This window comes from Mauremys mutica, chromosome 17, assembly GCF_020497125.1.
Source record: "Mauremys mutica isolate MM-2020 ecotype Southern chromosome 17, ASM2049712v1, whole genome shotgun sequence".
Lineage (NCBI taxonomy): Eukaryota > Metazoa > Chordata > Testudines > Geoemydidae > Mauremys > Mauremys mutica.
Window position 1 is genome coordinate 16,041,478 of NC_059088.1, and position 26,629 is coordinate 16,068,106.

The 26,629-nt window shown below is 50.0% G+C and overlaps 1 protein-coding gene across 1 annotated transcript in view; it reads left to right on the forward strand.

Annotated features, from left to right (window-relative positions):
• LOC123351476 (IgGFc-binding protein-like) overlaps positions 1-26,629 on the forward strand; it is a 108,358-nt gene that overhangs the window by 20,811 nt on the left and 60,918 nt on the right. The window contains exons 5-23 of the mRNA XM_044990862.1: positions 310-883; positions 2,584-3,182; positions 5,218-5,785; positions 6,522-7,111; positions 7,618-8,191; positions 8,461-8,660; positions 9,057-9,198; positions 9,847-10,178; positions 11,985-12,558; positions 13,650-14,248; positions 15,419-15,983; positions 16,874-17,469; positions 17,976-18,549; positions 18,819-19,018; positions 19,415-19,556; positions 20,204-20,535; positions 21,906-22,479; positions 23,571-24,169; positions 25,582-26,146. Coding sequence (XP_044846797.1) covers positions 310-883; positions 2,584-3,182; positions 5,218-5,785; positions 6,522-7,111; positions 7,618-8,191; positions 8,461-8,660; positions 9,057-9,198; positions 9,847-10,178; positions 11,985-12,558; positions 13,650-14,248; positions 15,419-15,983; positions 16,874-17,469; positions 17,976-18,549; positions 18,819-19,018; positions 19,415-19,556; positions 20,204-20,535; positions 21,906-22,479; positions 23,571-24,169; positions 25,582-26,146 — 8,899 coding nt within the window. The remainder of the gene's footprint in view (positions 1-309; positions 884-2,583; positions 3,183-5,217; positions 5,786-6,521; positions 7,112-7,617; positions 8,192-8,460; positions 8,661-9,056; positions 9,199-9,846; positions 10,179-11,984; positions 12,559-13,649; positions 14,249-15,418; positions 15,984-16,873; positions 17,470-17,975; positions 18,550-18,818; positions 19,019-19,414; positions 19,557-20,203; positions 20,536-21,905; positions 22,480-23,570; positions 24,170-25,581; positions 26,147-26,629) is intronic.

Sequence of the window (26,629 nt, forward strand, 5' to 3'; positions counted from 1 at the left end):
CCAGCTCTGGAATCCCCTCCACCCGCCCCCAAATTGCTCATGTAACTCTCTGCCGCTGTCTTCAGCAGAGCATGTCAAGCTAATGGTGGCTTTGTATAGAAAAATCTGTGGCTGAGATTTCCAAGGCTGATTTGGGTATGTAACTATGCGGCAATTAATGGGAGTTGTGTGGCTAAATCCCCTAGCTTGCAAATCTCAATTTATCATTATTTATCAGTGGCACAAAGCAGCCTCAGTCCCTCACTGTGCCAGATTCCTCTGGGTAATGCACCCAAAACAATGATAGTTTCTTGTGGTTCAATTTCCCAGGTGAATGACCAGCGCTCCCGCCTCCCCATCTCTGTGCTCGAGGGGAAGCTGAGGGTGTATCAGAGTGGGGGCTCTGTGGTCATCGAGACTAACTTCTCCCTGAGGGTCTCCTACGACTGGGGCAGCTCCCTGGTGGTGAAGATCTCCAGCAGCTTCTGGGAGAGCATGTGCGGCCTATGTGGCAACTACAACGGGGATGCCAGGGATGACTTTGCCACCCCATCCGGGACGCTGGCTGCCAGCCCCGTGGAGTTCGGGAGGAGCTGGAAGGTGGAGGACGGGGACAGGTTCTGCTGGGACGACTGCCACGGGGAGTGCAAGAGCTGCTCCCCAGAGCTGGTTGGCAGGTACAAAGCTGAGCCCTTCTGCGGTTGGATCACCAAAGAGGCGGGCGGCCCCTTCAGCCAATGCCACTCCGTGATTGATCCCAAAATCTACCTGGACAACTGCGTCTACGACCTGTGCATGAACAACGGCCTCAAGGAGATGCTGTGCCAGGTGCTGACAAGCTATGCCGATGCCTGCCGGAGAGAGGGGGTGGCCATCTCTGACTGGAGGACACCCACGAGGTGCTGTGAGTATACCCAGGGTGACAAAGAGATCATAGAATCATAGAATATTAGGGTTGGAAGAGACCTCAGGAGGTCATCTAGTTCAACCCCTAATCATCCCAGCCAAATGCTGGCTCATGAGCTAAAGGGAGCAGGTTTTAGTGTCAGAGTTTGAAGTTAATGGCGAAATGTGAATGGGAACAGATCCTCAAGAGGCCTAAAGAGATTTGTAGAACTGAGTGTAAATATTATGGAGGCTCTGAGATATCATGGATGTGGTAGGACTACACAGATAGATGTTTAAGTGCCTTTGGAACATCATAATGAGAATTGATCTCTCTGTATCACACCTCAGTGGTCCCCAGTTGGCTTCTGTTGAATAGCTCTGTCTTCTTTTAACACTTGTTAGGCACCTATAACTAACAATAATGAGACAGTTCCATCTCTGGTGGAACTTGGCATGACTTCCTTGACTTCAGCAGAGGTTCCGGCCTCAACCTTGGCTGTTGGGGGAATTTGAAAAATAGCCAGTGCAAATAATTAAAGAGACAGGGACTGAATAAGAAGGAAACATTGTGCATAGCTTGGCTAACTGATGACTCAAGCCATCTCTATGCTAGAAACATTTGCCATCATAAGAATGGCAGTTAGGGCTGTGATTCTTTGTGACAGTTTTATACCAGCAAACAACCTTAGTGTTGACACAATTATACTGGCAAACATAGGAACACAGTACTGGAAGGGACCTCCTGGGTCATTGCATCCAGTCCCTCCAGTATACATCCTGTCATACAATCCCGTTCAGAATTTTATCAGGCTCCCTCTTCAAATCATGAAGTTCTTTCCCCAACTGATCCTATTGCAAATCTGTTTCATGACTCATGGTCAGTTTAGCCTCCTTTGCTCTTGTGCCAATGTTTTCCTTTCGTTTAAACATTTCTTTTCCCTCCTTGGTATTCCCCTCAATGTATTTATGGAGAGAAATCACATCCCCTTCTTTGCTAGGTTAAATAAGAGAAGCTCTTTTAGTCTATTCTCTTAAAATAGACCTCCATTCCCCATATCATCCTACTAGCCCTTCTCTGCATCTACCCCACTCTGATTTAATCTTTCTTCAACATGTGTGACCACAGCTGGACACAGGACCCAGCAAAGTCCTTTTGCCATCATAGCTTAATTCATCTGGGGAAATGGTATGAGCTCTATCAGCATAAGGACTCTTTTGCTGGTATAAATTCTATCCCCACTAGGGGAGTTTGCGGTATTGCTATTCCAGCATACTCTTTCTCGTGTGGACTAGGCATAAGTGGTGGACGAGACAACCCTCTAAGTAGATCTGAGGTGAGGAAGTGGGTAGGGAAAATGTTTATGGTAGTCCCAGTTCATGGTAGTCCCAGTGGGTATATCTATCAGTAATGGGACAAGATGGAGCAAGGAAAAAATGTCCTAATGGTGAAGTCTATCAGCCTACTGACTTAGGACGGGTGGGAGCCTCATTGCTTCAGTCATTTAAAGCTAGGCTGACAAAGCCATGGACTGAAGGTGATGGGCACTGTGACATCTCTAGTTCTATGGGTCAGAGCTGACTGTAGGTTAAGGAGTATCATTAGGGGCTGCTATGATGTAGAATTTCCAGCTGGGCCTCCTTAGACCTGTGCCAAACTGTTTAATGCTACAGGGGAGCAATATTTCCAGTGACCTCAGTGTCCTGTTCTTTTGACAGCTCTGCCCTGCCCAGAGAACAGCCAGTACCAGCTCTGTGGCTCCGCGTGTCCTGCCACCTGCAATGACCAAGTGGCCCCTAACAACTGCTCCTTACCCTGCGTGGAGACCTGCCAGTGCAATGAGGGCTTCGTGCTGGATACTGGAAAATGCATCCCCAAAGCCAGCTGTGGGTGCAAGTTCAACGGGCATCTATATGCCCTTGGAGAGCAATTCTGGGGGGACAGCACCTGCACCAGACGGTGCCTCTGTGACCCCCAAACCAGGCAAGTGAGCTGCCAGGCCACAGGGTGCAGGACTGGGGAGCAGTGCCGGGTAGAGAATGGCATCCAGAACTGCTACCCCAGCAGCTACGGAACCTGCTCAGCTTCGGGGGATCCTCACTACATCAGCTTTGATGGGAAGAAGTTTGACTTCCAGGGCACCTGCCTGTATCAGTTCGCCGGGCTGTGCATCAAAAGCCAGGACCTGGTGGATTTCCAGGTCCTAGTTCAGAACGACCATCGGGGCAGCCAAGTCGTGTCCTTCACCAAAGTTGTGCAGGTCAAAGTCTATGAGGTTGACATTGTGATCAGCAGGGAAAACCCCGGCAGAGTCGTGGTGAGTTTATCAAGCCCTTCTGCCCTTTCCTGGTCAGTCATCAGACCTGTCTTCCTTTGCCATGTTTAGCCACCGAACCTTTTTTCTTTTCCTGTGGTCAGTCGTCATTCTTTTCTTCTTTCCTGAGTTCGCTCATTTTACCTTTTTTCTTTTCTTTTTCCTTTCCTTTCTCCAGGACTCTGTGCCTAGATGTTTAATTGAACCACCTTTTCAGAACACTTAGGCAGTTCTCTTAATATGCTGAAAATTCTGATGGATAACTGGACTTTAGCTGGCTGACAGTTTTCATACAAAACCTTTTTTGGTAAAAAAAAAAATATGCAGGTTCAGCGACACCAAAATATTTGGAAAATTTGTGTTGGTTTCATCACATTGTTTCAATATGAATGAAACCCTAAAAAAAAATAATAAAAAAAAATCCAAAACAATCAAATGCTCCATTTTGACATTTAAAAAAAATCAGTTTGAAATGACTTTTAATTGAAAATTTGCTTTAATTTTATTTTCAAAACTATCCAAAACACAAAAAATGCTCAAAATTCAACCAAAACATTTTGTTTTGGGTCAGATGAAAAGTTTAGTTTCACCCAATATATATGTACACAAACACACACACAATTGCCAGCAATCTGAAAAACCCATTATTCAGCAACCTCTACTTTGGAACTGCCTGGAATTGCATCCACATTTGCTTGTGCCTCTTTCAGTTCCTCCAGCTCAGATGTAATTTCATGTAGATAATCAGCCGAACTTTACTTTCCGCATTGCTGCTATACAAATAAGGCTTCTCCGTGTATGTCCGCATGGCAAGCGGAGCTGAATGAAATGTGGACTGTGAACCTCACAGGAAGTTTAGATCTTTCCAAATTGTGTTTTCATCCCAAAATGGGGTAAAAAAGTTGAAATGTCAAAATATGCCATTTTAATATGTTCAAGTGAATGAAACCTTTCAAGCAACTCAAACAGGAATGTTCTAATCCAGCTTCTTGAGCCACATTTCAAGATTAAATCGTATTTCCCTATTGCCTGATGAGAGCTGTAGTTCCTGACACCATTTTCTCCCGGGGGACTATATCTCCCATAATACAACCAGAGTCATGTGATACCCATGATGCTCCAAAGAGTGGAAATCTGTTACTGGGAGCTGTAGTCCCCCAGGGAGCCCAGCCCATTGGCGACAAGGGGGACTGGAACTACAACTCCCATAAGGCAATGTGCCAGAGAGAAAAGACGCTTACTTGCTTTTTAACTGACTCAAAATGAAACATTGTGGGGCAGTTAAAAAATATTCCAGTTCAGGTTGAATTGACCCAACGTTAATATTTCATTTTCATTTTCCTGTCAGGAAAATAGAAAAATTCCAGCAAAATCAAATTTCTCTGGTAGTAAATTTCAAATGTTCAGAAACTGCATTTTCTGCTGCAAAAATCATTCTGCTGGAGAATCCCAACCAGCTCTAATTGCAAGTTATTTCTCCTCAGATTCATTAGCTTGCTTCCTTTTTTGTGTTCATTTGTCGCTCTTCGTATGTATTTTTTCTTTTTGTGTTTAGTTGCTATAATTTTCTTTCTTTCTTTGGCATTTTGTCTTTGTACCCCTATCTCTTATTCTTCTGTCTCCAGTCATCAGTCATTGTGCATTGGGTTCATTTGGGAGGTTTGTATTGGCAATTTTAATCAGTCACCATGAACCAAAAAATGGGTAGGATTTTTTTATGACTCAAAAACATTCCCAAATTGAAAATGTTTGGTTTTGGAATCAATAAAAATTAATTTTCAAAAACTACTTAACCTGCAAATGGGAAACTGAAACATAGTTTAAAAAACATTTTTAAAAAAGGAAAATAAAAAATGAAGAGTTTCATTCTCTTCATTTTTTATTTTCCTTTTTTAAAAAAGGAATATAAAGAAATAAAAATTCACCATTTGGGTTTTGTTTTCAACCAGCTCTACCTGTAAAGTTCTTTAGGGGGCAGGTTCAGAGTTGCTTGCTCAGTGTCAGACCATTCTCACTGATCCCTTGGCATTGATCCCAGGTGAACAGCGTGCTGATCAACCTACCATATAGCACCAACGACAGCAAGATCTCCATATACTGGAGGGGGCAGGCAGCAGTGGTCCAGACTGACTTCGGTCTCACCGTCACCTTTGACTGGCAGGGCCGGATCACTGTCACTGCTCCAAGCACCTACGCTGGAGCCGTGTGCGGTCTCTGTGGGAACTTCAACGGGGACAAGGGTGATGAGTTGACCACGAGGGGCGGCACATTGGCCCCAAACCCAACGGTCTTTGGGCAGAGTTGGAAGGTGAAGGATATCCCTGGCTGTGTGGAGATTACCAAGGACGAGTGCTCAGACCTAGAGGCTGTTGAGAGACGCCAAAGAGGAATGAATGGGGAGTGTGGGATCCTCCTAGACAAGAGCGGCCCCTTCCGAGAGTGTCACAGCAAAGTCAACCCCGAGGGCTACTTCCAAGACTGCGTGTACGACTATTGCGTCTTCAAAGGCCAACAAGCTGTGATATGCCAGCTTATCACCAGCTATGCCACAGCCTGCCATGCTGCTGGGGTGACTATCTATGCCTGGAGGACCAACTCCTTCTGCAGTAAGTGGAAGCAGCTTGGGACCATCTTCTGGGATGAAAGTTAATGCACGAGGGAAAGAAAACAGGGCCTTTGCTCAAGGGAAAGACAAGTATTTGGTTTTCAGGGAAGGGGATATGAGATGTTTCTGCCCTAGGGGGTGTGGGCTCTGATCCAGCCCCAGAGTTGGGGGACTGGCCAGCTCAGGGTGCGCATGTAAGAGGATAATGGGATTTTCCCCCTAGGGGGCACAAGCTCTAATCTGACGCCAAGACGGGAACTGACTGGCTCAGGGGCAGGGAATTGGAATTCAGGGCCTGTCACTTGGAGGATGCGAATTCCCCCTGCCTGGGGGTGAGAAGTTGACTCAGTGTGGGATGTCCAGGGAATGGGATATGGGGCCTGTATTTTGTGAGCATGTGAATCTCATGCAGGTCCTTATTGGACAAATGAGCCTGTCACAGAGCTCACGGTAATAACTGGAATTAAATACCCCTGAGTTGCCAGTGTCAGAAGGGGTCAAGAGATGAACAGACCATGGAGACTGAACTCTCCTCTGACAAGGGGTCCAACAATGACATACTGGCAAGGCACAATATGATGGAAGTTTTCCCGGTGGCTTCCTATACTGCACCCAACAGACTCCATTCTCCAGGGCTGTCATCAGGCTCCCTTCTCCAGCCCTTATATTGTTACATAGTTCAGAATCCATCTAGTTCTCTTTTATGGGATGCTAACGTCTTGTTGTTTCAATGGCAGGTCCCTCCTGTGCACAAAACAGCCATTACGAGGTCTGTGCCCGGGGCTGCCAGTCGACCTGCAGCAGCCTCTACGCCCCAGTTCAGTGCTCGGCCCAGTGCTGGGAAGGCTGCGTGTGTGATGAGGGCTTTGTGCTCAGCGGTGATGAGTGTGTCCCTATATCCCAATGTGGATGTGTCTACCTGGGATTTTATTATAAGGCTGGGGAGACTTTCCACCCAACATGCCAGGAGCAGTGTGTGTGCCAGGCCAGCGGAGACGTGGTGTGTAAGGGGTTGTCCTGCCGCCCTAATGAGGAGTGCAAGCTGGTGAATGGCATCCGGAAATGCCACCCTGTCGGATCCGCAACATGTTCTGCTGCCGGGGACCCCCACTACCTCTCCTTCGATGGGGTCGCCTTCGATTTCCAAGGCACCTGCACCTACATCCTGGCCAAGACCTGCGCTGACGCCGGGAACCTGACGTCCTTCTCGGTGAAGGTGGAGAATGTGCCCTGGGGCAATGGGAAGGTGTCTGTCACCAAGCTGGTGTCCGTGGAGGTCTACGGGCTCACGCTCACCCTGCTGCAGAACAGGAAGGGGCACGTCATGGTAAGTCCTGCTCAAGATGTTCCCATGGGGCTGAACCCTGCAATGGGGCAGCCCCACCGATGTGGCAATGCAAGGGGCACTTGTCTCATGGGTCACTCATTAGGAGCATGTAGGCAGGAGGGGTCAAATACCCAGAATCTGATCCTGACCTTATTGGCACCAGTGCCAATCCAGAAGCATCCCTCTGAAGAAAGCAGAATCGCTCTGGATTTTCTGTGGGACAAGTGAGATCGGAATCCAGCCCTCAGCTCATTGCGCTCAGTGGGTGATTGCAGAGTAAGCCCAGGGAACTGAGATCAGAATCGGGCCCTGATGCCAATGCACTGAACGAGGTGACCCTGGATTTACCTTGGGGTCAGTGAGAGCAGAAATGGCCATAACTTAATTGAGTTCAGTGGAGTCACTACAGATTTGCCCAGGTGTCACCAAGACCCTGTCTTGTGCCCATAACCCACCCCTACAGCATCCACTCCCCCGGCTCACAGGGTATGGTCCGTCTCTTCCAGGTGGACGGGGTGTCTCACAACCTCCCTGTGGTCGTGGCCGATGGGCAGCTCCAAGCATATCAGCACGGCGGGAACGTGCTGGTGCAAACGGACTTCGGCCTCACCGTGAGCTACGACCTGGTTTACCACGCCAGAGTCACCGTCCCAGGGAACTACCAGGGCCAGACGTGCGGCCTGTGTGGGAACTACAACGGGCGTCGGGACGACGAGTTCCTGCTCCCCGATGGCAGGGGGGCCCCTAACGTGGCAGCGTTTGGTTCCTCCTGGAAAGTCCCAATCCCGGGAGCGGCCTGTGAGGACGGATGCTCCGGGAACAGCTGCCCGGTCTGCAAGGAGACAAAGAAGGATTTCTTCAAACAGCGCAACTACTGCGGGCTGCTCATGGCCCCCGATGGCCCCTTCGCCGCCTGCCACAGCACGGTCATCCCCACTGTGTATTTCAACAACTGCCTCTATGATCTGTGCCTGGGCAACGGAGACTCCCAGGTCCTGTGCCAGAGCATCCACAGCTACGTGACGGCCTGCCAAGAGGCCCGGGTCACCATCCAGTCCTGGAGGAGCGTCTCCTTCTGCCGTAAGTGCCGTGATGCTGGTGTAGCACAAGGGCCTGTCCCACTTGCTCCAATGCCTCTGGGGGGTGGGGACAGCGATTCTAGGTATCTCATTCCAGACCTCTGGGCTTCTTCAGAGACTCCTTTGGGTGGGAACCAACAACTTCATGTTCCGTTATAAAGGTGACCTGGTCCTCTCGTCCCTGTTAGATGCTCCTCTCCTTCATGTCTGTCCCTCTAAGCTGTGGGGTGAGATCTCTCCAGCCATCAATTACTTCTCTCTCTGCTTTAGCTCTGCGCTGCCCGGCCAACAGTCACTACGAGCTGTGCGCCGACCTCTGCACCACCACCTGTGCCAGGATCACAGACGCCAGGAAGTGCCCAGACACCTGCGCCGAAGGCTGCCAGTGCGACGATGGCTTCCTCTTCGACGGCCAGGGTTGTGTAGCTCTGCAGAGCTGTGGGTGCTTCAACAAAGGGATATATTACAAGGTACCGCCCCCTGCTGGGGTATTAACTCCTATCCGTTCGCTTCCTCCACGCCCTGCTCTCATTGGCCATGTTGGATCAGACCATTGTCACTTGCCAATGGCAATACACAAATCTCTGTAGAAAGGCGAAAGGAACTAATGGCGCAAGGCTGCTTCCATGACCCGTGTCTCTGGAAGGGCAGTGGAGTCTAGTGGTTAGAGCTGGGAGTCACGACTCCTCTGGTCTCTCCCCAGCTCTGGGAAGGCAGTGGTGCCTAGTGGAGTAGAGTAGGCGCGGCTGGGAGATAAGACACTCCGTTCTAGTCCCAGATATGGCTTCCACGTAACTGAACATCTCCGCACTGAAAAACTACATTTCCCCTGGCTACATTGTGTTATTTTCCCTTTTTTCAAACAGCCTAATGAGATGGTTCTGACCAACAAGTGCCAGCAAAACTGCACCTGCATTCCTGCCCAAGGGGTGACCTGTGAAGCTCACAGCTGCACCAGCGATGAAACCTGTCAGATCAGAGATGGAGTCATGCAATGCATCAACATAGGTGAAAGAGAGTGCAAGAGTTAAACAAGAGGAGAGGTGAACGTAGAGACAGAGCCACTAGAGCAGACTCAATGGAGTCAGAACAGTTGAGGAGCGGGCACGGAGTAGAGTTTCCATCCTTAGATCTAGGAAGAAAGTGGGGTCTAGTGGTTAGAGCAGGGGGTCTGTGATCCAGAACTCCTGGTTTCTATTCAGTGCTCTACCCCTGCCCCTCCCAGGTTACATAGTAGGTTCTCTGGGTTGGAGCTGATGGGCTGGGAGGCAGGATATGTCAAATCAAGTCATTGATTTTCTCCTGGGCTTTGGACCAGGCACGTCACCGTCAAGAGGTAAAGAAAAGTATCCTCCGGGCCTGCCGCTTCGGTCCAATGTTGAGGTCCTTACTCTACCTATTTACTTAATCCTATTCGGGCAGAGCTTCTACGGAAGCTGAAGAAATTTCTTCTTCATCATCCAGTGAGCCGGGATATGTGGACTTGGTCTCTGGCCTGTAGGAAATTGTCTCTCATTGACTCCTCTCTGGATGGCCCATCTTCCAAATGGCTTTGATGGGCCAGCGGGTTCTGGTGGGTACCTGGGCCTGTGCTGAACCGAGCTCCCCTGCCCCCTAGCCCTCACTCATGGACTGCTGGGATTTCTCTCCTTTCAGATCCCTGCAAAGACCTGACATGTCGGGCCAAGGAGACGTGCAAAATTGAGAACGGCCGTGCCATGTGTGTTCCCAACTTCATTGGAACCTGCTGGGGCTGGGGGGACCCGCACTATCACACTTTCGACGGGCTGAACTTCAACTTCCAGGGCACCTGCACCTACACCCTGGCCAAGTACTCCGGGACTGAACCCACCCTGGTGCCCTTCACCATCGATGAGAAGAACGACAACAGGGGGGGCAACCAGGCTGTCTCCTACGTGCGCCTGACCAACATCTACGTCTACGGGTACAACATCTCCATCCACAAGAAGGAAGTTGGGAAAATCAGAGTGAGTAAAAAGTGCAAAAATGATCAGAAAGCTTACATTTAGAATAAAAATATCTCCCTATCTGAACTCCCATGCCCATACACATCTATCTATCTATCTATCTATCTATCTATCTATCTATCTATCTATCTATCCGCATACAAATCTGTCTGTATCTCTGTCTATTCTTCCCATACGTATGCATCCATCATACCATCCATCCCAGGACCAATCTGTCTATCCATCTGTCAGGATACAAATCTATCCCTCCCTCTGTTTGTCCCCACACACATCTCTCTTTCTCTTCATCCACCCCATACACCTCAATCCATTTCTCAATCTATCACCAGACACATCTGCTTTTTCTCCATCTATCCATCCACTCATCCCCATACATATCCATCTGTCTAATCTATCTGTCTACGCTAGTTGAAGATTAATTTTTTTGTGTGGGGGGGGCGTTCAACATCCTTTTTCTTCCATTCTTACAAAATGGGCCAATATTTTGTTTATTTTTCAAGAATTTCTGCTGAATCAGGACCTTCATTTTGAAATAGCTATTGCTTTTTTTTTTTAAATTTAGAAATCTTAGAATAGAATTTTTTCCGGATTATCATAAAAAAAATCCCCTTTTTGTGATCTCAAAGTGGCCATGAAAAGAAACAAGATCAAAAATGAAAACTTTCCAATAGGGAACTGAACAAGTGAGAAATAAACCGATTTAAAATGATCTGCTCCAGGCCCCTGTGCCCTCACAAATCACTTGGCCAAACATGTATCCATGGACCACATAGGCCACCCAGTGCCCCTAGTCCTCCCAGAACTTCTGTTCTCCCAGTCTCCCCATGTCACAGCGTTCTTACAGGCCACACAGGATAACTGGTTCCTGTGCTCCTTCCACAACACTAACCACTCAGTGACAGACTTGAAGGTGGCAATTTTGCAACAAAAAAACTTCAAAAACAGACTCCAAAGAGAGACTGCTGAACTTGAATTAATATGCAAACTAGATACTATTAACTGTGGTCTAAACAAAGACTGGGAATGGTTGGGTCATTACACCAATTGAATCTATTTCCCTATGTTAAGTTCTCCTCACACCTTCTATGGGCCATCTTAATTATCACTTCAAAAAGTTTTTTTTCCTCCTGCTAACGATAGCTCATCTCAATTGATTAGACTCTGCCTGTTGGTATGCATACTTCCACCTTTTCATGTTCTCTGTATGTATAAATATCTCCTGTCTGTGTGTTCCATTCTATGCATCCGAAGAAGTGAGCTTTAGCTCACGAAAGCTCATGCTAAAATAAATTTGTTAGTCTTTAAGGTGCCACAAGTACTCCTGGTTTTTTTTCCACAACACACACACTCTCTCTCTCTCTTTGGTTTTGTACTGCCGAGCGTCACCATAGTATCCAACCATCCTCTACGTAATGTATTTTGACAAGAGTAAACTCCCTGCTCAAATCCATGGAGCTTCTGGCTTTTCTCCTCTTTTTGGAGTAGAGAAATCTCTGCTTGACGTAGGATTTTGTGGTGAATAGGGCGGGTTTCAAGAGGTGGGTATCATTGTCGTTATGGTGGAGAAGCTTTATTAAAGGGGAGGGTCTTCCAGTGTTTCCTAAGGTTGGTCAGACTCTGGATTTATCTAATCTGCACTGGGAATTCATTCCACAGCCAGATCCCCGGACAGAGAACATTTTATCCCTGAGGACTCAAGTGCTTAATACTGGGCTTTCTAATCTTTATTGTCCCAGAGGAGCAGAACTCTTGTAATAGGTGAGATGAAAAGAGAAATAACCATTGGTGTTTTCCTCCTATCGCTAGATCAATGACGTGACCACCAGCTTGCCGGTGACCCTTGAAGACGGTAAAATCAAGCTCTACCAGAGCGGTCTCAATGCTATCTTGCAGACAGACTTTGGTCTGCAGGTGTCGTATGACTGGAATTGGCACCTGATCATCACCCTCCCCAGCAGCTATTATGGGGCCATGGGCGGCCTTTGTGGGAACTTCAACCAAAACCATGGAGATGACATGACGTCACCCAACGGCACCAGAGTCTCCTCCATCGTGGAATGGGCCAGGAGCTGGAAAGTCAAAGACCGGGACCCCTTCTGTTGGGATGTTTGCAAAGGGAATTGCCCAACGTGTGATGAGAGCAAGCAGAAGATCTACGGGGGCGACGAATACTGTGGTTTGATCAGCAAAGCACCAGGAGGGCCCTTCAGAGAGTGTCACCCCAAAGTGAGCCCGGAGGACATTTTTGACAGCTGCATCTACGACGTGTGTCTGAACGGGGGAGCCAAGACCATCCTGTGCCAGGCGCTGGAGGCCTACGCAGCCATCTGCAAGAAACAGGGCATCACCGTCTATGACTGGAGGACACCATCCGGCTGTGGTGAGCTCTGTGCTTTGGTTTCTTTATTGACAAAAGCAGCAGTTAGACGAGACTTACTCTGCTGCTTGGGGAGATGGCCAGTGGGCTGAGCATCAGGGCAGACATCAGGCCTCGGTACTGCACCTTGGCAACCAGACGCCATGGAGATATGGGCCTGAGGAATCCCTATAATAGACTAGCTAGATTGAGAGTTGATGGACACATGGCTTTCCTAGATTAGATTAGAGAAAGAGAGACACTTACTATATTGTTAAGAGGATGGATTAGATGCATTGGGAGATTAAATAGATTCAATTGAGGATAAGTGAATAAAATGGATAGAGAGAGAAAGAGATTTAATGGATGGATAGATGGATTAGGTGCATGGGGAGATAAAATCAATTAGTGGTGAAGCTTGGTAGATTAGATGCTGAGACGGATGGATAATTAAATGGATTAGGTTATAGATTAGACAGATATAGATACTCCTGGATGTACACGTCAATTAGATGGAGGCAATGAAAATTTAATTACAATCTAAAGTAAAGAAAATCTCACTTCCTCACTTCAAATAAGGGGTGGTCAACATTGTGTAAGAGGGATGTAACTGATGAACGGAAGAGGGGGATGGCTTTGGTGGGTGGACTGGATGGCAGAGAGGGATGGATCAGAAAGCGATGGAAAGATGAGACCCGTCTGAAATACTACCTGGAAATACAGGTGCACGCCCCAGTAGGATCTTCTTAGCCTTTCCACTTCCAGGGTACCTGTGCTGAGTCCTAGGCCATCTGGCGTGGGTGGGGCTTCCAGAGGAGGCCTTGACAAGTGAGGGCTAGTCTGCTCTGGGTGCACTTTGCAGATTTTCTTGGGTTTTCTATAAGCAGAGAGCATTTCCGTGCTCTCCCAGCTAGCAAACAGCCTTCCCTAACTAGGTTGTTCCCCGTGCTGGGCTCCAGAGGTGGCCTTAGTGTGCCTGCTTGTACATCAGGCCTGTGATATAGAGGATGCCGATTGCACATTAGAATTTGTCTCTGTCTATTGCTGCATCTAAGCAGGTGTTTTTAGTTCATTTCCTGTGTTGTTAAATCTCCCCCACTGTGACTCTCTCCCAGTCCCAATCTGCCCTGAGAACAGCCACTATGAGGCCTGTGGGAACGCCTGCCCAGCCAGCTGCTCCGACCAAACCGCCAACTCCTCCTGCCGGGAGCCCTGCGTGGAGACCTGCCAGTGTGACAACGGTTATGTCCTGAGTTCCGGCCAGTGTGTCCCCGTGGGGAGCTGTGGCTGTGACTACAATGGCCGCTACTACAAACCCAGTGAGGAGTTCTGGGATGATGAGAACTGCCGCTCTCGGTGCAGGTGTGACCCCAGCCTGGGCCTGGTGGTTTGCCAGGAGACCAGCTGCAAGGCCAATGAGAGATGCGCCGTGATCAACGGGGTCCGTGACTGCTACCCAATCAGCTACTCCACGTGCACGGCCTCCGGGGACCCTCATTACACCACCTTTGATGGAAAAAAGTACGATTTCATGGGCACCTGCATCTACCAGCTGGCTGGGGTCTGCTCTGAAGACCCCACGCTCACCCTGTTCAATATCAAGGTGGAGAATAACAACCGCGGCAGCAAGGCCGTGTCCTACACCAAAGCGGTGACCTTGGAGGTGTACGGCAGAAACATCACTGTCATCCAGCAATATCCCCGCAAGATCAAGGTAGGGACGGAGAGCCACAGGACTACTCGGGGAGCTGTGAGCAGGAACTCAATGGCCCCTGATTTCTCTCCCCCTTGCAGAAATTAGACCTGTGTCCATTGTACACTGAGCTGGCGGTGGATGTACAGGGAGTAATTAAGTGCCCCCTTGTGAATATATATGGCAGGATTTTCTCCTCCCAATAAGTGCCGTTATGCCAGTGTAACTGCTGTGCATTCAGTAGCCTCACTCGTTTAGCTGGGGATCGGGTCCGATTCCCTCCACAGGGAATGGGACAATTCACACCAGCTGGGAATCTGGCCCATTGACTCCAAAGGAATCAACATCCAAAAAAGCTTCCTCCACCAAAGTACCTGACCCTGACTTCTGTTGCGCGAAGGCTCTTTACAGGTATCTGACAGCAGAGAGTTGGAGTCAATTTCATTTACACTGCCCAAGGGGTGTGAAAGAGTCTTAGGGCTGCTCACAAATCAACCACTAATGTGGCACAACAGAATTGCGGTAGCTGCAGCACTGTAGTGCGTCAGTGAAGATGCTACCAATGCCAGTGGCAGGAGTTCTCCCATTGATGTAGCCACCGCCACAAGAGGCACTAGCTAGGTTGACAGGAGAATTCTTCCGTTGAGCTAGCAATGTCTACAGCAGGGGTTAGGTCAGTTTAACTGCATCGGTCATGGGGGTGGAGTTTCCACAGCCCGGAGCGATAGTGATACTGACCTAATTTACTAGTGTAGACAGGTCTTAGCGTAACGGGGAATTCAGACCATCCCCACCAGATGGACATAGTCTTCGTGAACCTGTCCTACAAAGCTACTCTCATCGCTAGGCCCCACTCCCCAATCAGAGCTGGGGATAGACCCCAGGAGTCCTGGCTCCCAGCCCCCATGCTCCAACCACTGCCCTCCCAGAGTTGAGGATAGGACCCAGAAATCCTGATTCCCATCCCCCACTGCTCTAACGCACGAGACCCCACTCCTCTCACAGAACTGGGGATAGAACCCAGGAGTCCTGGCTCCCAGCCTCCCCTGCTCTAAGATGTTAGGTCCCACCCCCTCCCTTCCCTTTCCTTCCCTTCCTCTCCTCTCCCCGAGCCAGGGATAGAATTCAGGAATCCTGGGTCCCCACCTTCTGCCTGCAGTATTCATTCAGGCCCTGCCGCGTCTGTTCCAGGTGGACGGTGTCTTTGTGGCCCTGCCTTTCTACCATGAGGAGAAGCTACAGGCCTATGTCAGCGGAGCCCAAGTCCTCATCAAGACCGCCTTCGCCCTGACGGTGACCTTCGACGGGAGCAGCCTGGTCCGGGTCACCGTGCCCAACACCTACGCCAACGTCCTCTGCGGCCTGTGTGGTGACAACAACCAAACTGCCAGTGACGACTTGACCATGAGGGACGGGAGCCGGGCGGCGAACGCCATCCAGTTTGCAGAAAGCTGGAAGGTGGGGGAGGTCCCTGGATGCTTGCCCAGTTGCACCAAGGACTGCCCAGTCTGCAGTGAGGCTCAGAGACAACCCTACAAGGGAGATGGGTACTGCGGGGTCATCACCAGAGGGGACGGGCCGTTCAGAGAGTGCCATGAGGTCATCCACCCAGCCCCCTTCTTCGACGATTGCGTCTTTGATACCTGCCAGTACAAGGGTCACCGTGATGCTCTCTGCAGCGCGATCAGCGCCTACGTGACGGCCTGCCAGGCCAAGGGCATCCAGATAAGGCAGTGGAGATCGACCTCATTCTGCAGTAAGTGTCACCTCTAGAATCTGCTTTAGGGACTGGCTAGTCTGCATTTGCAGCACCCTCTGCAGGGGGCTCAGAACGGCTCTGCTGTGTGTCTCTGGCCTTATACACCTATCATCTTGCAGCAGTGTAGCCAAATGTAAAGGTCACCTACTTAGCTTTCCTTGAACTTCATGCTGTAGCGATGTAATCCCGTCCCCTTGCTGGCACCTGTCTCCCAGGGGTTGGAAATACTTTGCAAACACTAGTCATCCTTCCCATCAGGGTCAGGAAAATGGACACAGAAAGAACTAGAACAAGTTTCTCAGAGTCACAGGGGAAGCCAATGGCAGAACCCAGCTATCCTGACTCCCAGTCCTCCATCACTAAACAATACACAGCAGTCCACATGTCCCCTTGTCTGCAGCTGTAACCACTAGACCAAACGTCCCTCCAAGAGTCAGAAAGAAAACCCCAGAGTCCTGGCTCCCAGCCCTTCTGTGACTAAGCTACTAGATCCTAATCCCATCCCAGAGCTGGCAATACACCCAGGAAGCCTGATTGCAAGCCCTCCAGCTCTGATTGGCTAGATCCCTTTGGCTGCTCACATCAAGGACTGGAACCCATCAGTCCTGAGTTCCAGTCTCCCCTGCTTTTAACCACTAGATGCCACCTTCCCCCCCAGAGCCAATGACAGAGCCCAGCAGACCTGGCTCCCAGCCCACCCCGCTCTAACCCAGTAGACCCCACTTCTCTCCCTGAACCATGAGTAGAAGCCAGGAGTTTTGGCTCCCAATTCCCCCGAACAACACTATATTGTAAGTGATACCTGCACCTTTTCTTCTGGTTGTGCCTTAATTTAAGAAGCTTTCTCTCACCCCCATCTGTATGTTCCCTCTGATCTTCTCCTGCAGGCGCCACCTGCCCCAGTAACTCCCACTACGAGCTCTGTGGGAATGGCTGCCCTGCCACCTGCCACAGCCTCTCAGCGCCGGACGGCTGCGACGCCCCCTGTGCCGAAGGGTGTTTCTGCGACGCGGGGTTCCTCCTGAGCGGAGACCGGTGTGTCCCCGTCGCGCAGTGCGGCTGTGTGCACCAGGGCAGGTACTACGGGAAGGGAGAGGTGTTCTACACCAAGGCCTCCTGCCGGGAGAAGTGCCAATGCAAAGACAACGGGGTGGTCCAGTGTTGGGAGACCTCGTGTGCAGCCAACGAGCAGTGCAAGGTGGCTGATGGCGTCCGGAAATGCCAGCCTGTCGAATCTGCAACGTGTTCTGCTGCCGGGGACCCCCACTACCTCTCCTTCGATGGAGTCGCCTTTGATTTCCAAGGCACCTGCACCTACATCCTGGCCAAGACCTGCGCTGACGCCGGGAACCTGACGTCCTTCTCGGTGAAGGTGGAGAATGTGCCCTGGGGCAATGGGAAGGTGTCTGTCACCAAGCTGGTGTCCGTGGAGGTCTACGGGCTCACGCTCACCCTGCTGCAGAACAGGAAGGGGCACGTCATGGTAAGTCCTGCTCAAGATGTTCCCATGGGGCTGAACCCTGCAATGGGGCAGCCCCACCGATGTGGCAATGCAAGGGGCACTTGTCTCATGGGTCACTCATTAGGAGCATGTAGGCAGGAGGGGTCAAATACCCAGAATCTGATCCTGACCTTATTGGCACCAGTGCCAATCCAGAAGCATCCCTCTGAAGAAAGCAGAATCGCTCTGGATTTTCTGTAGGACAAGTGAGATCGGAATCCAGCCCTCAGTTCATTGCGCTCAGTGGGTGATTGCAGAGTAAGCCCAGGGAACTGAGATCAGAATCGGGCCCTGATGCCAATGCACTGAACGAGGTGACCCTGGATTTACCTTGGGGTCAGTGAGAGCAGAAATGGCCATAACTTAATTGAGTTCAGTGGAGTCACTACAGATTTGCCCAGGTGTCACCAAGACCCTGTCTTGTGCCCATAACCCACCCCTACAGCATCCACTCCTGTGGCTCACAGGGTATGGTCCGTCTCTTCCAGGTGGACGGGGTGTCTCACAACCTCCCTGTGGTCGTGGCCGATGGGCAGCTCCAAGCATATCAGCACGGCGGGAATGTGCTGGTGCAAACGGACTTCGGCCTCACCGTGAGCTACGACCTGGTTTACCACGTCAGAGTCACCGTCCCAGGGAACTACCAGGGCCAGACGTGCGGCCTGTGCGGGAACTACAATGGGCGTCGGGATGACGAGTTCCTGCTCCCCGATGGCAGGGTGGCCCCTAATGTGGCAGCGTTCGGTTCCGCCTGGAAAGTCCCAATCCCAGGAGCGGCCTGTGAGGACGGATGCTCCGGGAACAGCTGCCCGGTCTGCAAGGAGACAAAGAAGGACTTCTTCAAACAGCGCAACTACTGCGGGCTGCTCACGGCCCCCGATGGCCCCTTCGCCGCCTGCCACAGCACGGTCAGCCCCACTGTGTATTTCAACAACTGCCTCTATGATCTGTGCCTGGGCAATGGAGACTCCCAGGTCCTGTGCCAGAGCATCTACAGCTACGTGATGGCCTGCCAAGAGGCCCGGGTCACCATCCAGCCCTGGAGGAGCGCCTCCTTCTGCCGTAAGTGCCGTGATGCTGGTGTAGCACAAGGGGCTGTCCCACTTGCTCCAATGCCTCTGGGGGGTGGGGACAGCGATTCTAGGTATCTCATTCCAGACCTCTGGGCTTCTTCAGAGACTCCTTTGGGTGGGAACCAACAACTTCATGTTCTGTTTTAAAGGTGACCTGGTCCTCTCGTCCCTGTTAGATTCTCCTCTGCTTCATGTCTGTCCCTCTAAGCTGTGGGGTGAGATCTCTCCAGCCATCAGTTACTTCTCTCTCTGCTTTAGCTCTGCGCTGCCCGGCCAACAGTCACTACGAGCTGTGCGCCGACCTCTGCACCACCACCTGTGCCAGGATCACCGACGCCAGGAAGTGCCCAGACACGTGCGCCGAAGGCTGCCAGTGCGACGATGCCTTCCTCTTCGACGGCCAGGGTTGCGTTGCTCTGCAGAGCTGTGGGTGCTTCAACAAAGGGATATATTACAAGGTACCGCCCCCTGCTGGGGTATTAACTCCTATCCGTTCGCTTCCTCCACGCCCTGCTCTCATCGGCCATGTTGGATCAGACCATTGTCACTTGCCAATGGCAATACACGAATCTCTGTAGAAAGGCGAAAGGCACTAATGGCGCAAGGCTGGTTCCATGACCCGTGTCTCTGGAAGGGCAGTGGAGTCTAGTGGTTAGAGCTGGGAGTCACGACTCCTCTGGTCTCTCCCCAGCTCTGGGAAGGTAGTGGTGCCTAATGGAGTAGAGTAGGCGCGGCTGGGAGATAAGACACTCCGTTCTAGTCCCAGATATGGCTTCCAAGTAACTGAACATCTCCGCACTGAAAAACTACATTTCCCCTGGCTACATTGTGTTATTTTCCCTTTTTTCAAACAGCCTAATGAGATGGTTCTGACCAACAATTGCCAGCAAAACTGCACCTGCATTCCTGCCCAAGGGGTGACCTGTGAAGCTCACAGCTGCGCCAGCGATGAAACCTGTCAGATCAGAGATGGAGTCATGCAATGCATCAACATAGGTGAAAGAGAGTGCAAGAGTTAAACAAGAGGAGAGGTGAACGTAGAGACAGAGCCACTAGAGCAGACTCAATGGAGTCAGAACAGTTGAGGAGCGGGCACGGAGTAGAGTTTCCATCCTTAGATCTAGGAAGAAAGTGGGGTCTAGTGGTTAGAGCAGGGGTCTGTGATCCAGAACTCCTGGTTTCTATTCACTGCTCTACCCCTGCCCCTCCCAGGTTACATAGTAGGTTCTCTGGGTTGGAGCTGATGGGCTGGGAGGCAGGATATGTCAAATCAAGTCATTGATTTTCTCCTGGGCTTTGGACCAGGCACGTCACCGTCAAGAGGTAAAGAAAAGTATCCTCCGGGCCTGCCGCTTCGGTCCAATTTTGAGGTCCTTACTCTACCTATTTACTTAATCCTATTCGGGCAGAGCTTCTACGGAAGCTGAAGAAATTTCTTCTTCATCATCCAGTGAGCCGGGATATGTGGACTTGGTCTCTGGCCTGTAGGAAATTGTCTCTCATTGACTCCTCTCTGGATGGCCCATCTTCCAAATGGCTTTGATGGGCCAGCGGGTTCTGGTGGGTACCTGGGCCTGTGCTGAACCGAGCTCCCCTGCCCCCTAGCCCTCACTCATGGACTGCTGGGATTTCTCTCCTTTCAGATCCCTGCAAAGACCTGACATGTCGGGCCAAGGAGACGTGCAAAATTGAGAACGGCCATGCGATGTGTGTTCCCAACTTCATTGGAACCTGCTGGGGCTGGGGGGACCCGCACTATCACACTTTCGACGGGCTGAACTTCAACTTCCAGGGCACCTGCACCTACACCCTGGCCAAGTACTGCGGGACCGACCCCACCCTGGTGCCCTTCACCATCGATGAGAAGAACGACAACAGGGGGGGCAACCAGGCTGTCTCCTACGTGCGCCTGACCAACATCTACGTCTACGGGTACAACATCTCCATCCACAAGAAGGAAGTTGGGAAAATCAGAGTGAGTAAAAAGTGCAAAAATGATCAGAAAGCTTACATTTAGAATAAAAATATCTCCCTCTCTGTACTCCCATGCCCATACACATCTATCTATCTATCTATCTATCTATCTATCTATCTATCTATCTATCTATCTATCTATCTATCTATCCGCATACAAATCTGTCTGTATCTCTGTCTATTCTTCCCCATACGTATGCATCCATCATACCATCCATCCCAGGACCAATCTGTCTATCCATCTGTCAGGATACACATCTATCCCTCCCTCTGTTTGTCCCCACACACATCTCTCTTTCTCTTCATCCACCCCATACACCTCAATCCATTTCTCAATCTATCACCAGACACATCTGCTTTTTCTCCATCTATCCATCCACTCATCCCCATACATATCCATCTATCTAATCTATCTGTCTACGCTAGTTGAAGATTAATTTTTTTGTGGGGGGCGGGGGGGCGTTCAACATCCTTTTTCTTCCATTCTTACAAAATGGGCCAATATTTTGTTTATTTTTCAAGAATTTCTGCTGAATCAGGACCTTCATTTTGAAATAGCTATTGCTTTTTTTTTTTAATTTAGAAATCTTAGAATAGAAATTTTTCCGGATTATCATAAAAAAAAATCCCCTTTTTGTGATCTCAAAGTGGCCATGAAAAGAAACAAGATCAAAAATGAAAACATTCCAATAAGGAACTGAACAAGTGAGAAATAAACCGATTTAAAATGATCTGCTCCAGGCCCCTGTGCCCTCACAAATCACTTGGCCAAACATGTATCCATGGACCACATAGGCCACCCAGTGCCCCTAGTCCTCCCAGAACTTCTGTTCTCCCAGTCTCCCCATGTCACAGCGTCCTTACAGGCCACACAGGATAACTGGTTCCTGTGCTCCTTCCACAACACACACACTCTCTCTCTCTCTTTGGTTTTGTACTGCCGAGCGTCACCATAGTATCCAACCATCCTCTACGTAACATATTTTGACAAGAGTAAACTCCCTGCTCAAATCCATGGAGCTTCTGGCTTTTCTCCTCTTTTTGGAGTAGAGAAATCTCTGCTTGACGTAGGATTTTGTGGTGAATAGGGCGGGTTTCAAGAGGTGGGTATCATTGTCGTTATGGTGGAGAAGCTTTATTAAAGGGGAGGGTCTTCCAGCGTTTCCTAAGGTTGGTCAGACTCTGGATTTATCTAATCTGCACTGGGAATTCATTCCACAGCCAGATCCCCGGACAGAGAACATTTTATCCCTGAGGACTCAAGTGCTTAATTCTGGGCTTTCTAATCTTTATTGTCCCAGAGGAGCAGAACTCTTGTAATAGGTGAGATGAAAAGAGAAATAACCATTGGTGTTTTCCTCCTATCGCTAGATCAATGACGTGACCACCAGCTTGCCGGTGACCCTTGAAGACGGTAAAATCAAGCTCTACCAGAGCGGTCTCAATGCTATCTTGCAGACAGACTTTGGTCTGCAGGTGTCGTATGACTGGAATTGGCACCTGATCATCACCCTCCCCAGCAGCTATTATGGGGCCATGGGCGGCCTTTGTGGGAACTTCAACCAAAACCATGGAGATGACATGACGTCACCCAATGGCACCAGAGTCTCCTCCATCGTGGAATGGGCCAGGAGCTGGAAAGTCAAAGACCGGGACCCCTTCTGTTGGGATGTTTGCAAAGGGAATTGCCCAACGTGTGATGAGAGCAAGCAGAAGATCTACGGGGGCGACGAATACTGTGGTTTGATCAGCAAAGCACCAGGAGGGCCCTTCAGAGAGTGTCACCCCAAAGTGAGCCCGGAGGACATTTTTGACAGCTGCATCTATGACGTGTGTCTGAACGGGGGAGCCAAGTCCATCCTGTGCCAGGCGCTGGAGGCCTACGCAGCCATCTGCAAGAAACAGGGCATCACCGTCTATGACTGGAGGACACCATCCGGCTGTGGTGAGCTCTGTGCTTTGGTTTCTTTATTGACAAAAGCAGCAGTTAGACGAGACTTACTCTGCTGCCTGGGGAGATGGCCAGTGGGCTGAGCATCAGGGCAGACGTCAGGCCTCGGTACTGCACATTGGCAACCAGACGCCATGGAGATATGGGCCTGAGGAATCCCTATAATAGACTAGCTAGATTGAGAGTGGATGGACACATGGCTTTCCTAGATTAGATTAGAGAAAGAGAGACACTTACTATATTGTTAAGAGGATGGATTAGATGCATTGGGAGATTAAATAGATTCAATTGAGGATAAGTGAATCAAATGGATAGAGAGAGAAAGAGATTTAATGGATGGATAGATGGATTAGGTGCATGGGGAGATAAAATCAATTAGTGGTGAAGATTGGTAGATTAGATGCTGAGACGGATGGATAATTAAATGGATTAGGTTATAGATTAGACAGATATAGATACTCCTGGATGTACACGTCAATTAGATGGAGGCAATGAAAATTTAATTACAATCTAAAGTAAAGAAAATCTCACTTCCTCACTTCAAATAAGGGGTGGTCAACATTGTGTAAGAGGGATGTAACTGATGAACGGAAGAGGGGGATGGCTTTGGTGGGTGGACTGGATGGCAGAGAGGGATGGATCAGAAAGCGATGAAAAGTTGAGACCCGTCTGAAATACTACCTGGAAATACATGTGCACGCCCCAGTAGGATCTTCTTAGCCTTTCCACTTCCAGGGTACCTGTGCTGAGTCCTAGGCCATCTCGGGTGGGTGGGGCTTCCAGAGGAGGTCTTGACAAGTGAGGGCTAGTCTGCTCTGGGTGCACTTTGCAGATCTTCTTGGGTTTTCTATAAGCAGAGAGCATTTCCGTGCTCTCCCAGCTAGCAAACACCCTTCCCTAACTGGGTTGTTCCCCGTGCTGGGCTCCAGAGGTGGCCTTAGTGGGGCTGCTTGTACATCAGGCCTGTGATATAGAGGATGCTGATTGCACATTAGAATTTGTCTCTGGCTATTGCTGCATCTAAGCAGGTGTTTTTAGTTCATTTCCTGTGTTGTTAAATCTCCCCCACTGTGACTCTCTCCCAGTCCCAATCTGCCCTGAGAACAGCCACTATGAGGCCTGTGGAAACGCCTGCCCAGCCAGCTGCTCCGACCAAACCGCCAACTCCTCCTGCCGGGAGCCCTGCGTGGAGACCTGCCAGTGTGACAACGGTTATGTCCTGAGTGCCGGCCAGTGTGTCCCCGTGGGGAGCTGTGGCTGTGACTACAATGGCCGCTACTACAAACCCAGTGAGGAGTTCTGGGACGATGAGAACTGCCGCTCTCGGTGCAGGTGTGATCCCAGCCTGGGCCTGGTGGTTTGCCAGGAGACCAGCTGCAAGTCCAGCGAGAGATGTGCCGTGATCAACGGGGTCCGTGACTGCTACCCAATCAGCTACTCTACGTGCACGGCCTCCGGGGACCCTCATTACACCACCTTTGATGGAAAAAAGTACGATTTCATGGGCACCTGCATCTACCAGTTGGCTGGGGTCTGCTCCGAGGACCCCACGCTCATCCCGTTCAATATCAAGGTGGAGAATAACAACCGCGGCAGCAAGGCTGTGTCCTACACCAAAGCGGTGACCTTGGAGGTGTACGGCAGAAACATCACTGTGAGCCAGCAATATCCCCGCAAGATCAAGGTAGGGACGGAGAGCCACAGGACTACTCGGGGAGCTGTGAGCAGGAACTCTTCCTGTTGATAAAGAACAGGAGTACTTGTGGCACCTTAGAGATTAACAAATGTATTTGAGCATAAGATTTTGTGGGCTACAGCCCACTTCTTCGGATGCATAGAATGGAACATATAGTAACGAGATATATATACACATACAGAGAACATGAAAAGTTGGGAGTTGCCCTACCAACTCTAAGAGGCTAATTAATTAAAAGAAAATACTTTTATAGTATAGATAGTATAGATAATCAAGATAGTCCATTTCAGACAGTTTGACAAGAAGGTGTGAGGATACTTAACATGAGGAAATAGATTCAATGTGTGTAATGGCTCAGCCATTCCCAGTCTCTATTTAAGCCTAAATTGATGGTATCTAATTTGCATATTAATTCAAGTTCAGTAGTTTCTCGTTGGAGTCTGTTTTTGAAGCTTTTCTATTGCAAAATTGCCACCTTTAAGTCTGTTACTGAGTGACCAGAGAGGATGAAGTGTTCTCCTACTGGCTTTTGAATGTTATGATTCCTGATGTCAGATTTGTGTCCATTTATTCTTTTGCACAGAGACTGTCCGGTTTGGTCAATGTTCTTTTGTGGATATAGACTAAACACGGCTGCTACTCTGAACTCTTGCTGTTGATACATTGCCCCTCTTTTCTCTCCCCCTTTCAGAAATGAGACCTGCGTCCATTGTACACTGAGCTGGTGGTGGGTGTGTGGGAAGTAACTGAGTGCCCCTTTGTGAATATATACGGCAGGATTTTCTCCCCCCAATGAGTGCCGTTATGCCAGTGTAACTGCTGCGCGTTCAGCTGACTCACTCATTTAGCTGGGGATCTGGCCTCATTAACTTCAATGTTTGATTGACACCAGCTGGCCCTGTTAAATAACATCCCTAAAAGCTTCCTCCACTAAGATCTTTGACCCTGAATTCTGTTGCGCTAATGCCCTTTACACTGCTCTGACAGTGTAGAGTTGGAGTAAATTGCATTTACACTGTCAAGGGGTGTGAAAGAGTTTTAGTGTAACTGGGAATTCAGACTTTGACCATTGCTGACACATCTGCTCCAGGTGGATAGCATCTTTGTGGACCTGTCCTTCTATGCTGCTCTCAGCACTAGATTCCCCTCCCAGAACTCGGAGTATAACCCAAGAGTCCTGACTCCCAGCCCCCTTACTCTCACCTATTTCACTGCCCTTGAAGAACCACGAATAGAACATAGGAGTCCTGATTCCCAGCCCTCCCTCTTCTGCCCCTGTAGACACCACTACTGTCTCAGAGCTGGGTATAGAATCCACAAGTCCTGCATCCCCATCCTCTGCCCCCTCCTGGCGGTGTTCATTCAAATTTAAGCCCCGGGTCCTGCCACATCTGTTCCAGGTGGATGGAGTCTTCATGGACCTGCCTTTCTACCATGAGGAGAAACTACAGGCCTATGTCAGCGGAGCCCAAGTCCTCATCAAGACCGCCTTCGACCTGAGGGTGACCTTCGACGGGAGCAGCCTGGTCCGGGTCACCGTGCCCAACACCTACGCCAACGTCCTCTGCGGCCTGTGTGGTGACAACAACCAAAGTGCTGGTGACGACCTGACCATGAGGGATGGGAGCCGGGCGGCCAACGCCATCCAGTTTGCAGAGAGCTGGAAGGTGGGGGAGGTCCCTGGATGCTTGCCCAGTTGCACCAAGGACTGCCCAGTCTGCAGTGAGGCTCAGAGACAACCCTACAAGGGAGATCGGTACTGTGGGGTCATCACCAGAGGGGACGGGCCATTCAGAGAGTGCCATGAGGTCATTGACCCAGCCCCCTTCTTCGACGACTGCGTCTTTGATACCTGCCAGTACAAGGGTCACCGTGATGCTCTCTGCAGCGCGATCAGTGCCTATGTGACAGCCTGCCAGGCCAAGGGCATCCAGATAGGGCAGTGGAGATCGGCCTCATTCTGCAGTGAGTGTTGCTAATTGACTTCGCTTTGTGTGCATAGTGTGCATGTGCAGCGCCCTCTAGAGGGTGGGCATAGAATGGCTCACCCGTGTGTCACTGGCCCTATAGAGCTATCATCTTGCAGTAGTTTTCCTCCAGTGTCACTGACAGTAAGGGTCACCTCCTGGGCTCTGCTTTAACTTTATTCTGTAGTAACGTAATCCTGTCCCCTTGCCAGCAGCTTTCTCCCAGGGGGTTGGAAACACTTTGCAAACACAGTTCATCCTTCCCATCAGGGTGCAGGAAAACGGAGGCAGAGAGAACTAAAGTGATTTGCTCAGAGTCGCACGAGAATCCAGTAGCAGAACCCAGGCGTGCTGGCTCCCAGTCCTCCATCACTAAACAATACACAGCAGCCCACTGCCAGAATTTGGAATGCAACTTGAACACGTCCCTTTGTCTGCAGCTCATACCAGTAGACCAAATGCCCCTCCAAGTGTCAGAAAG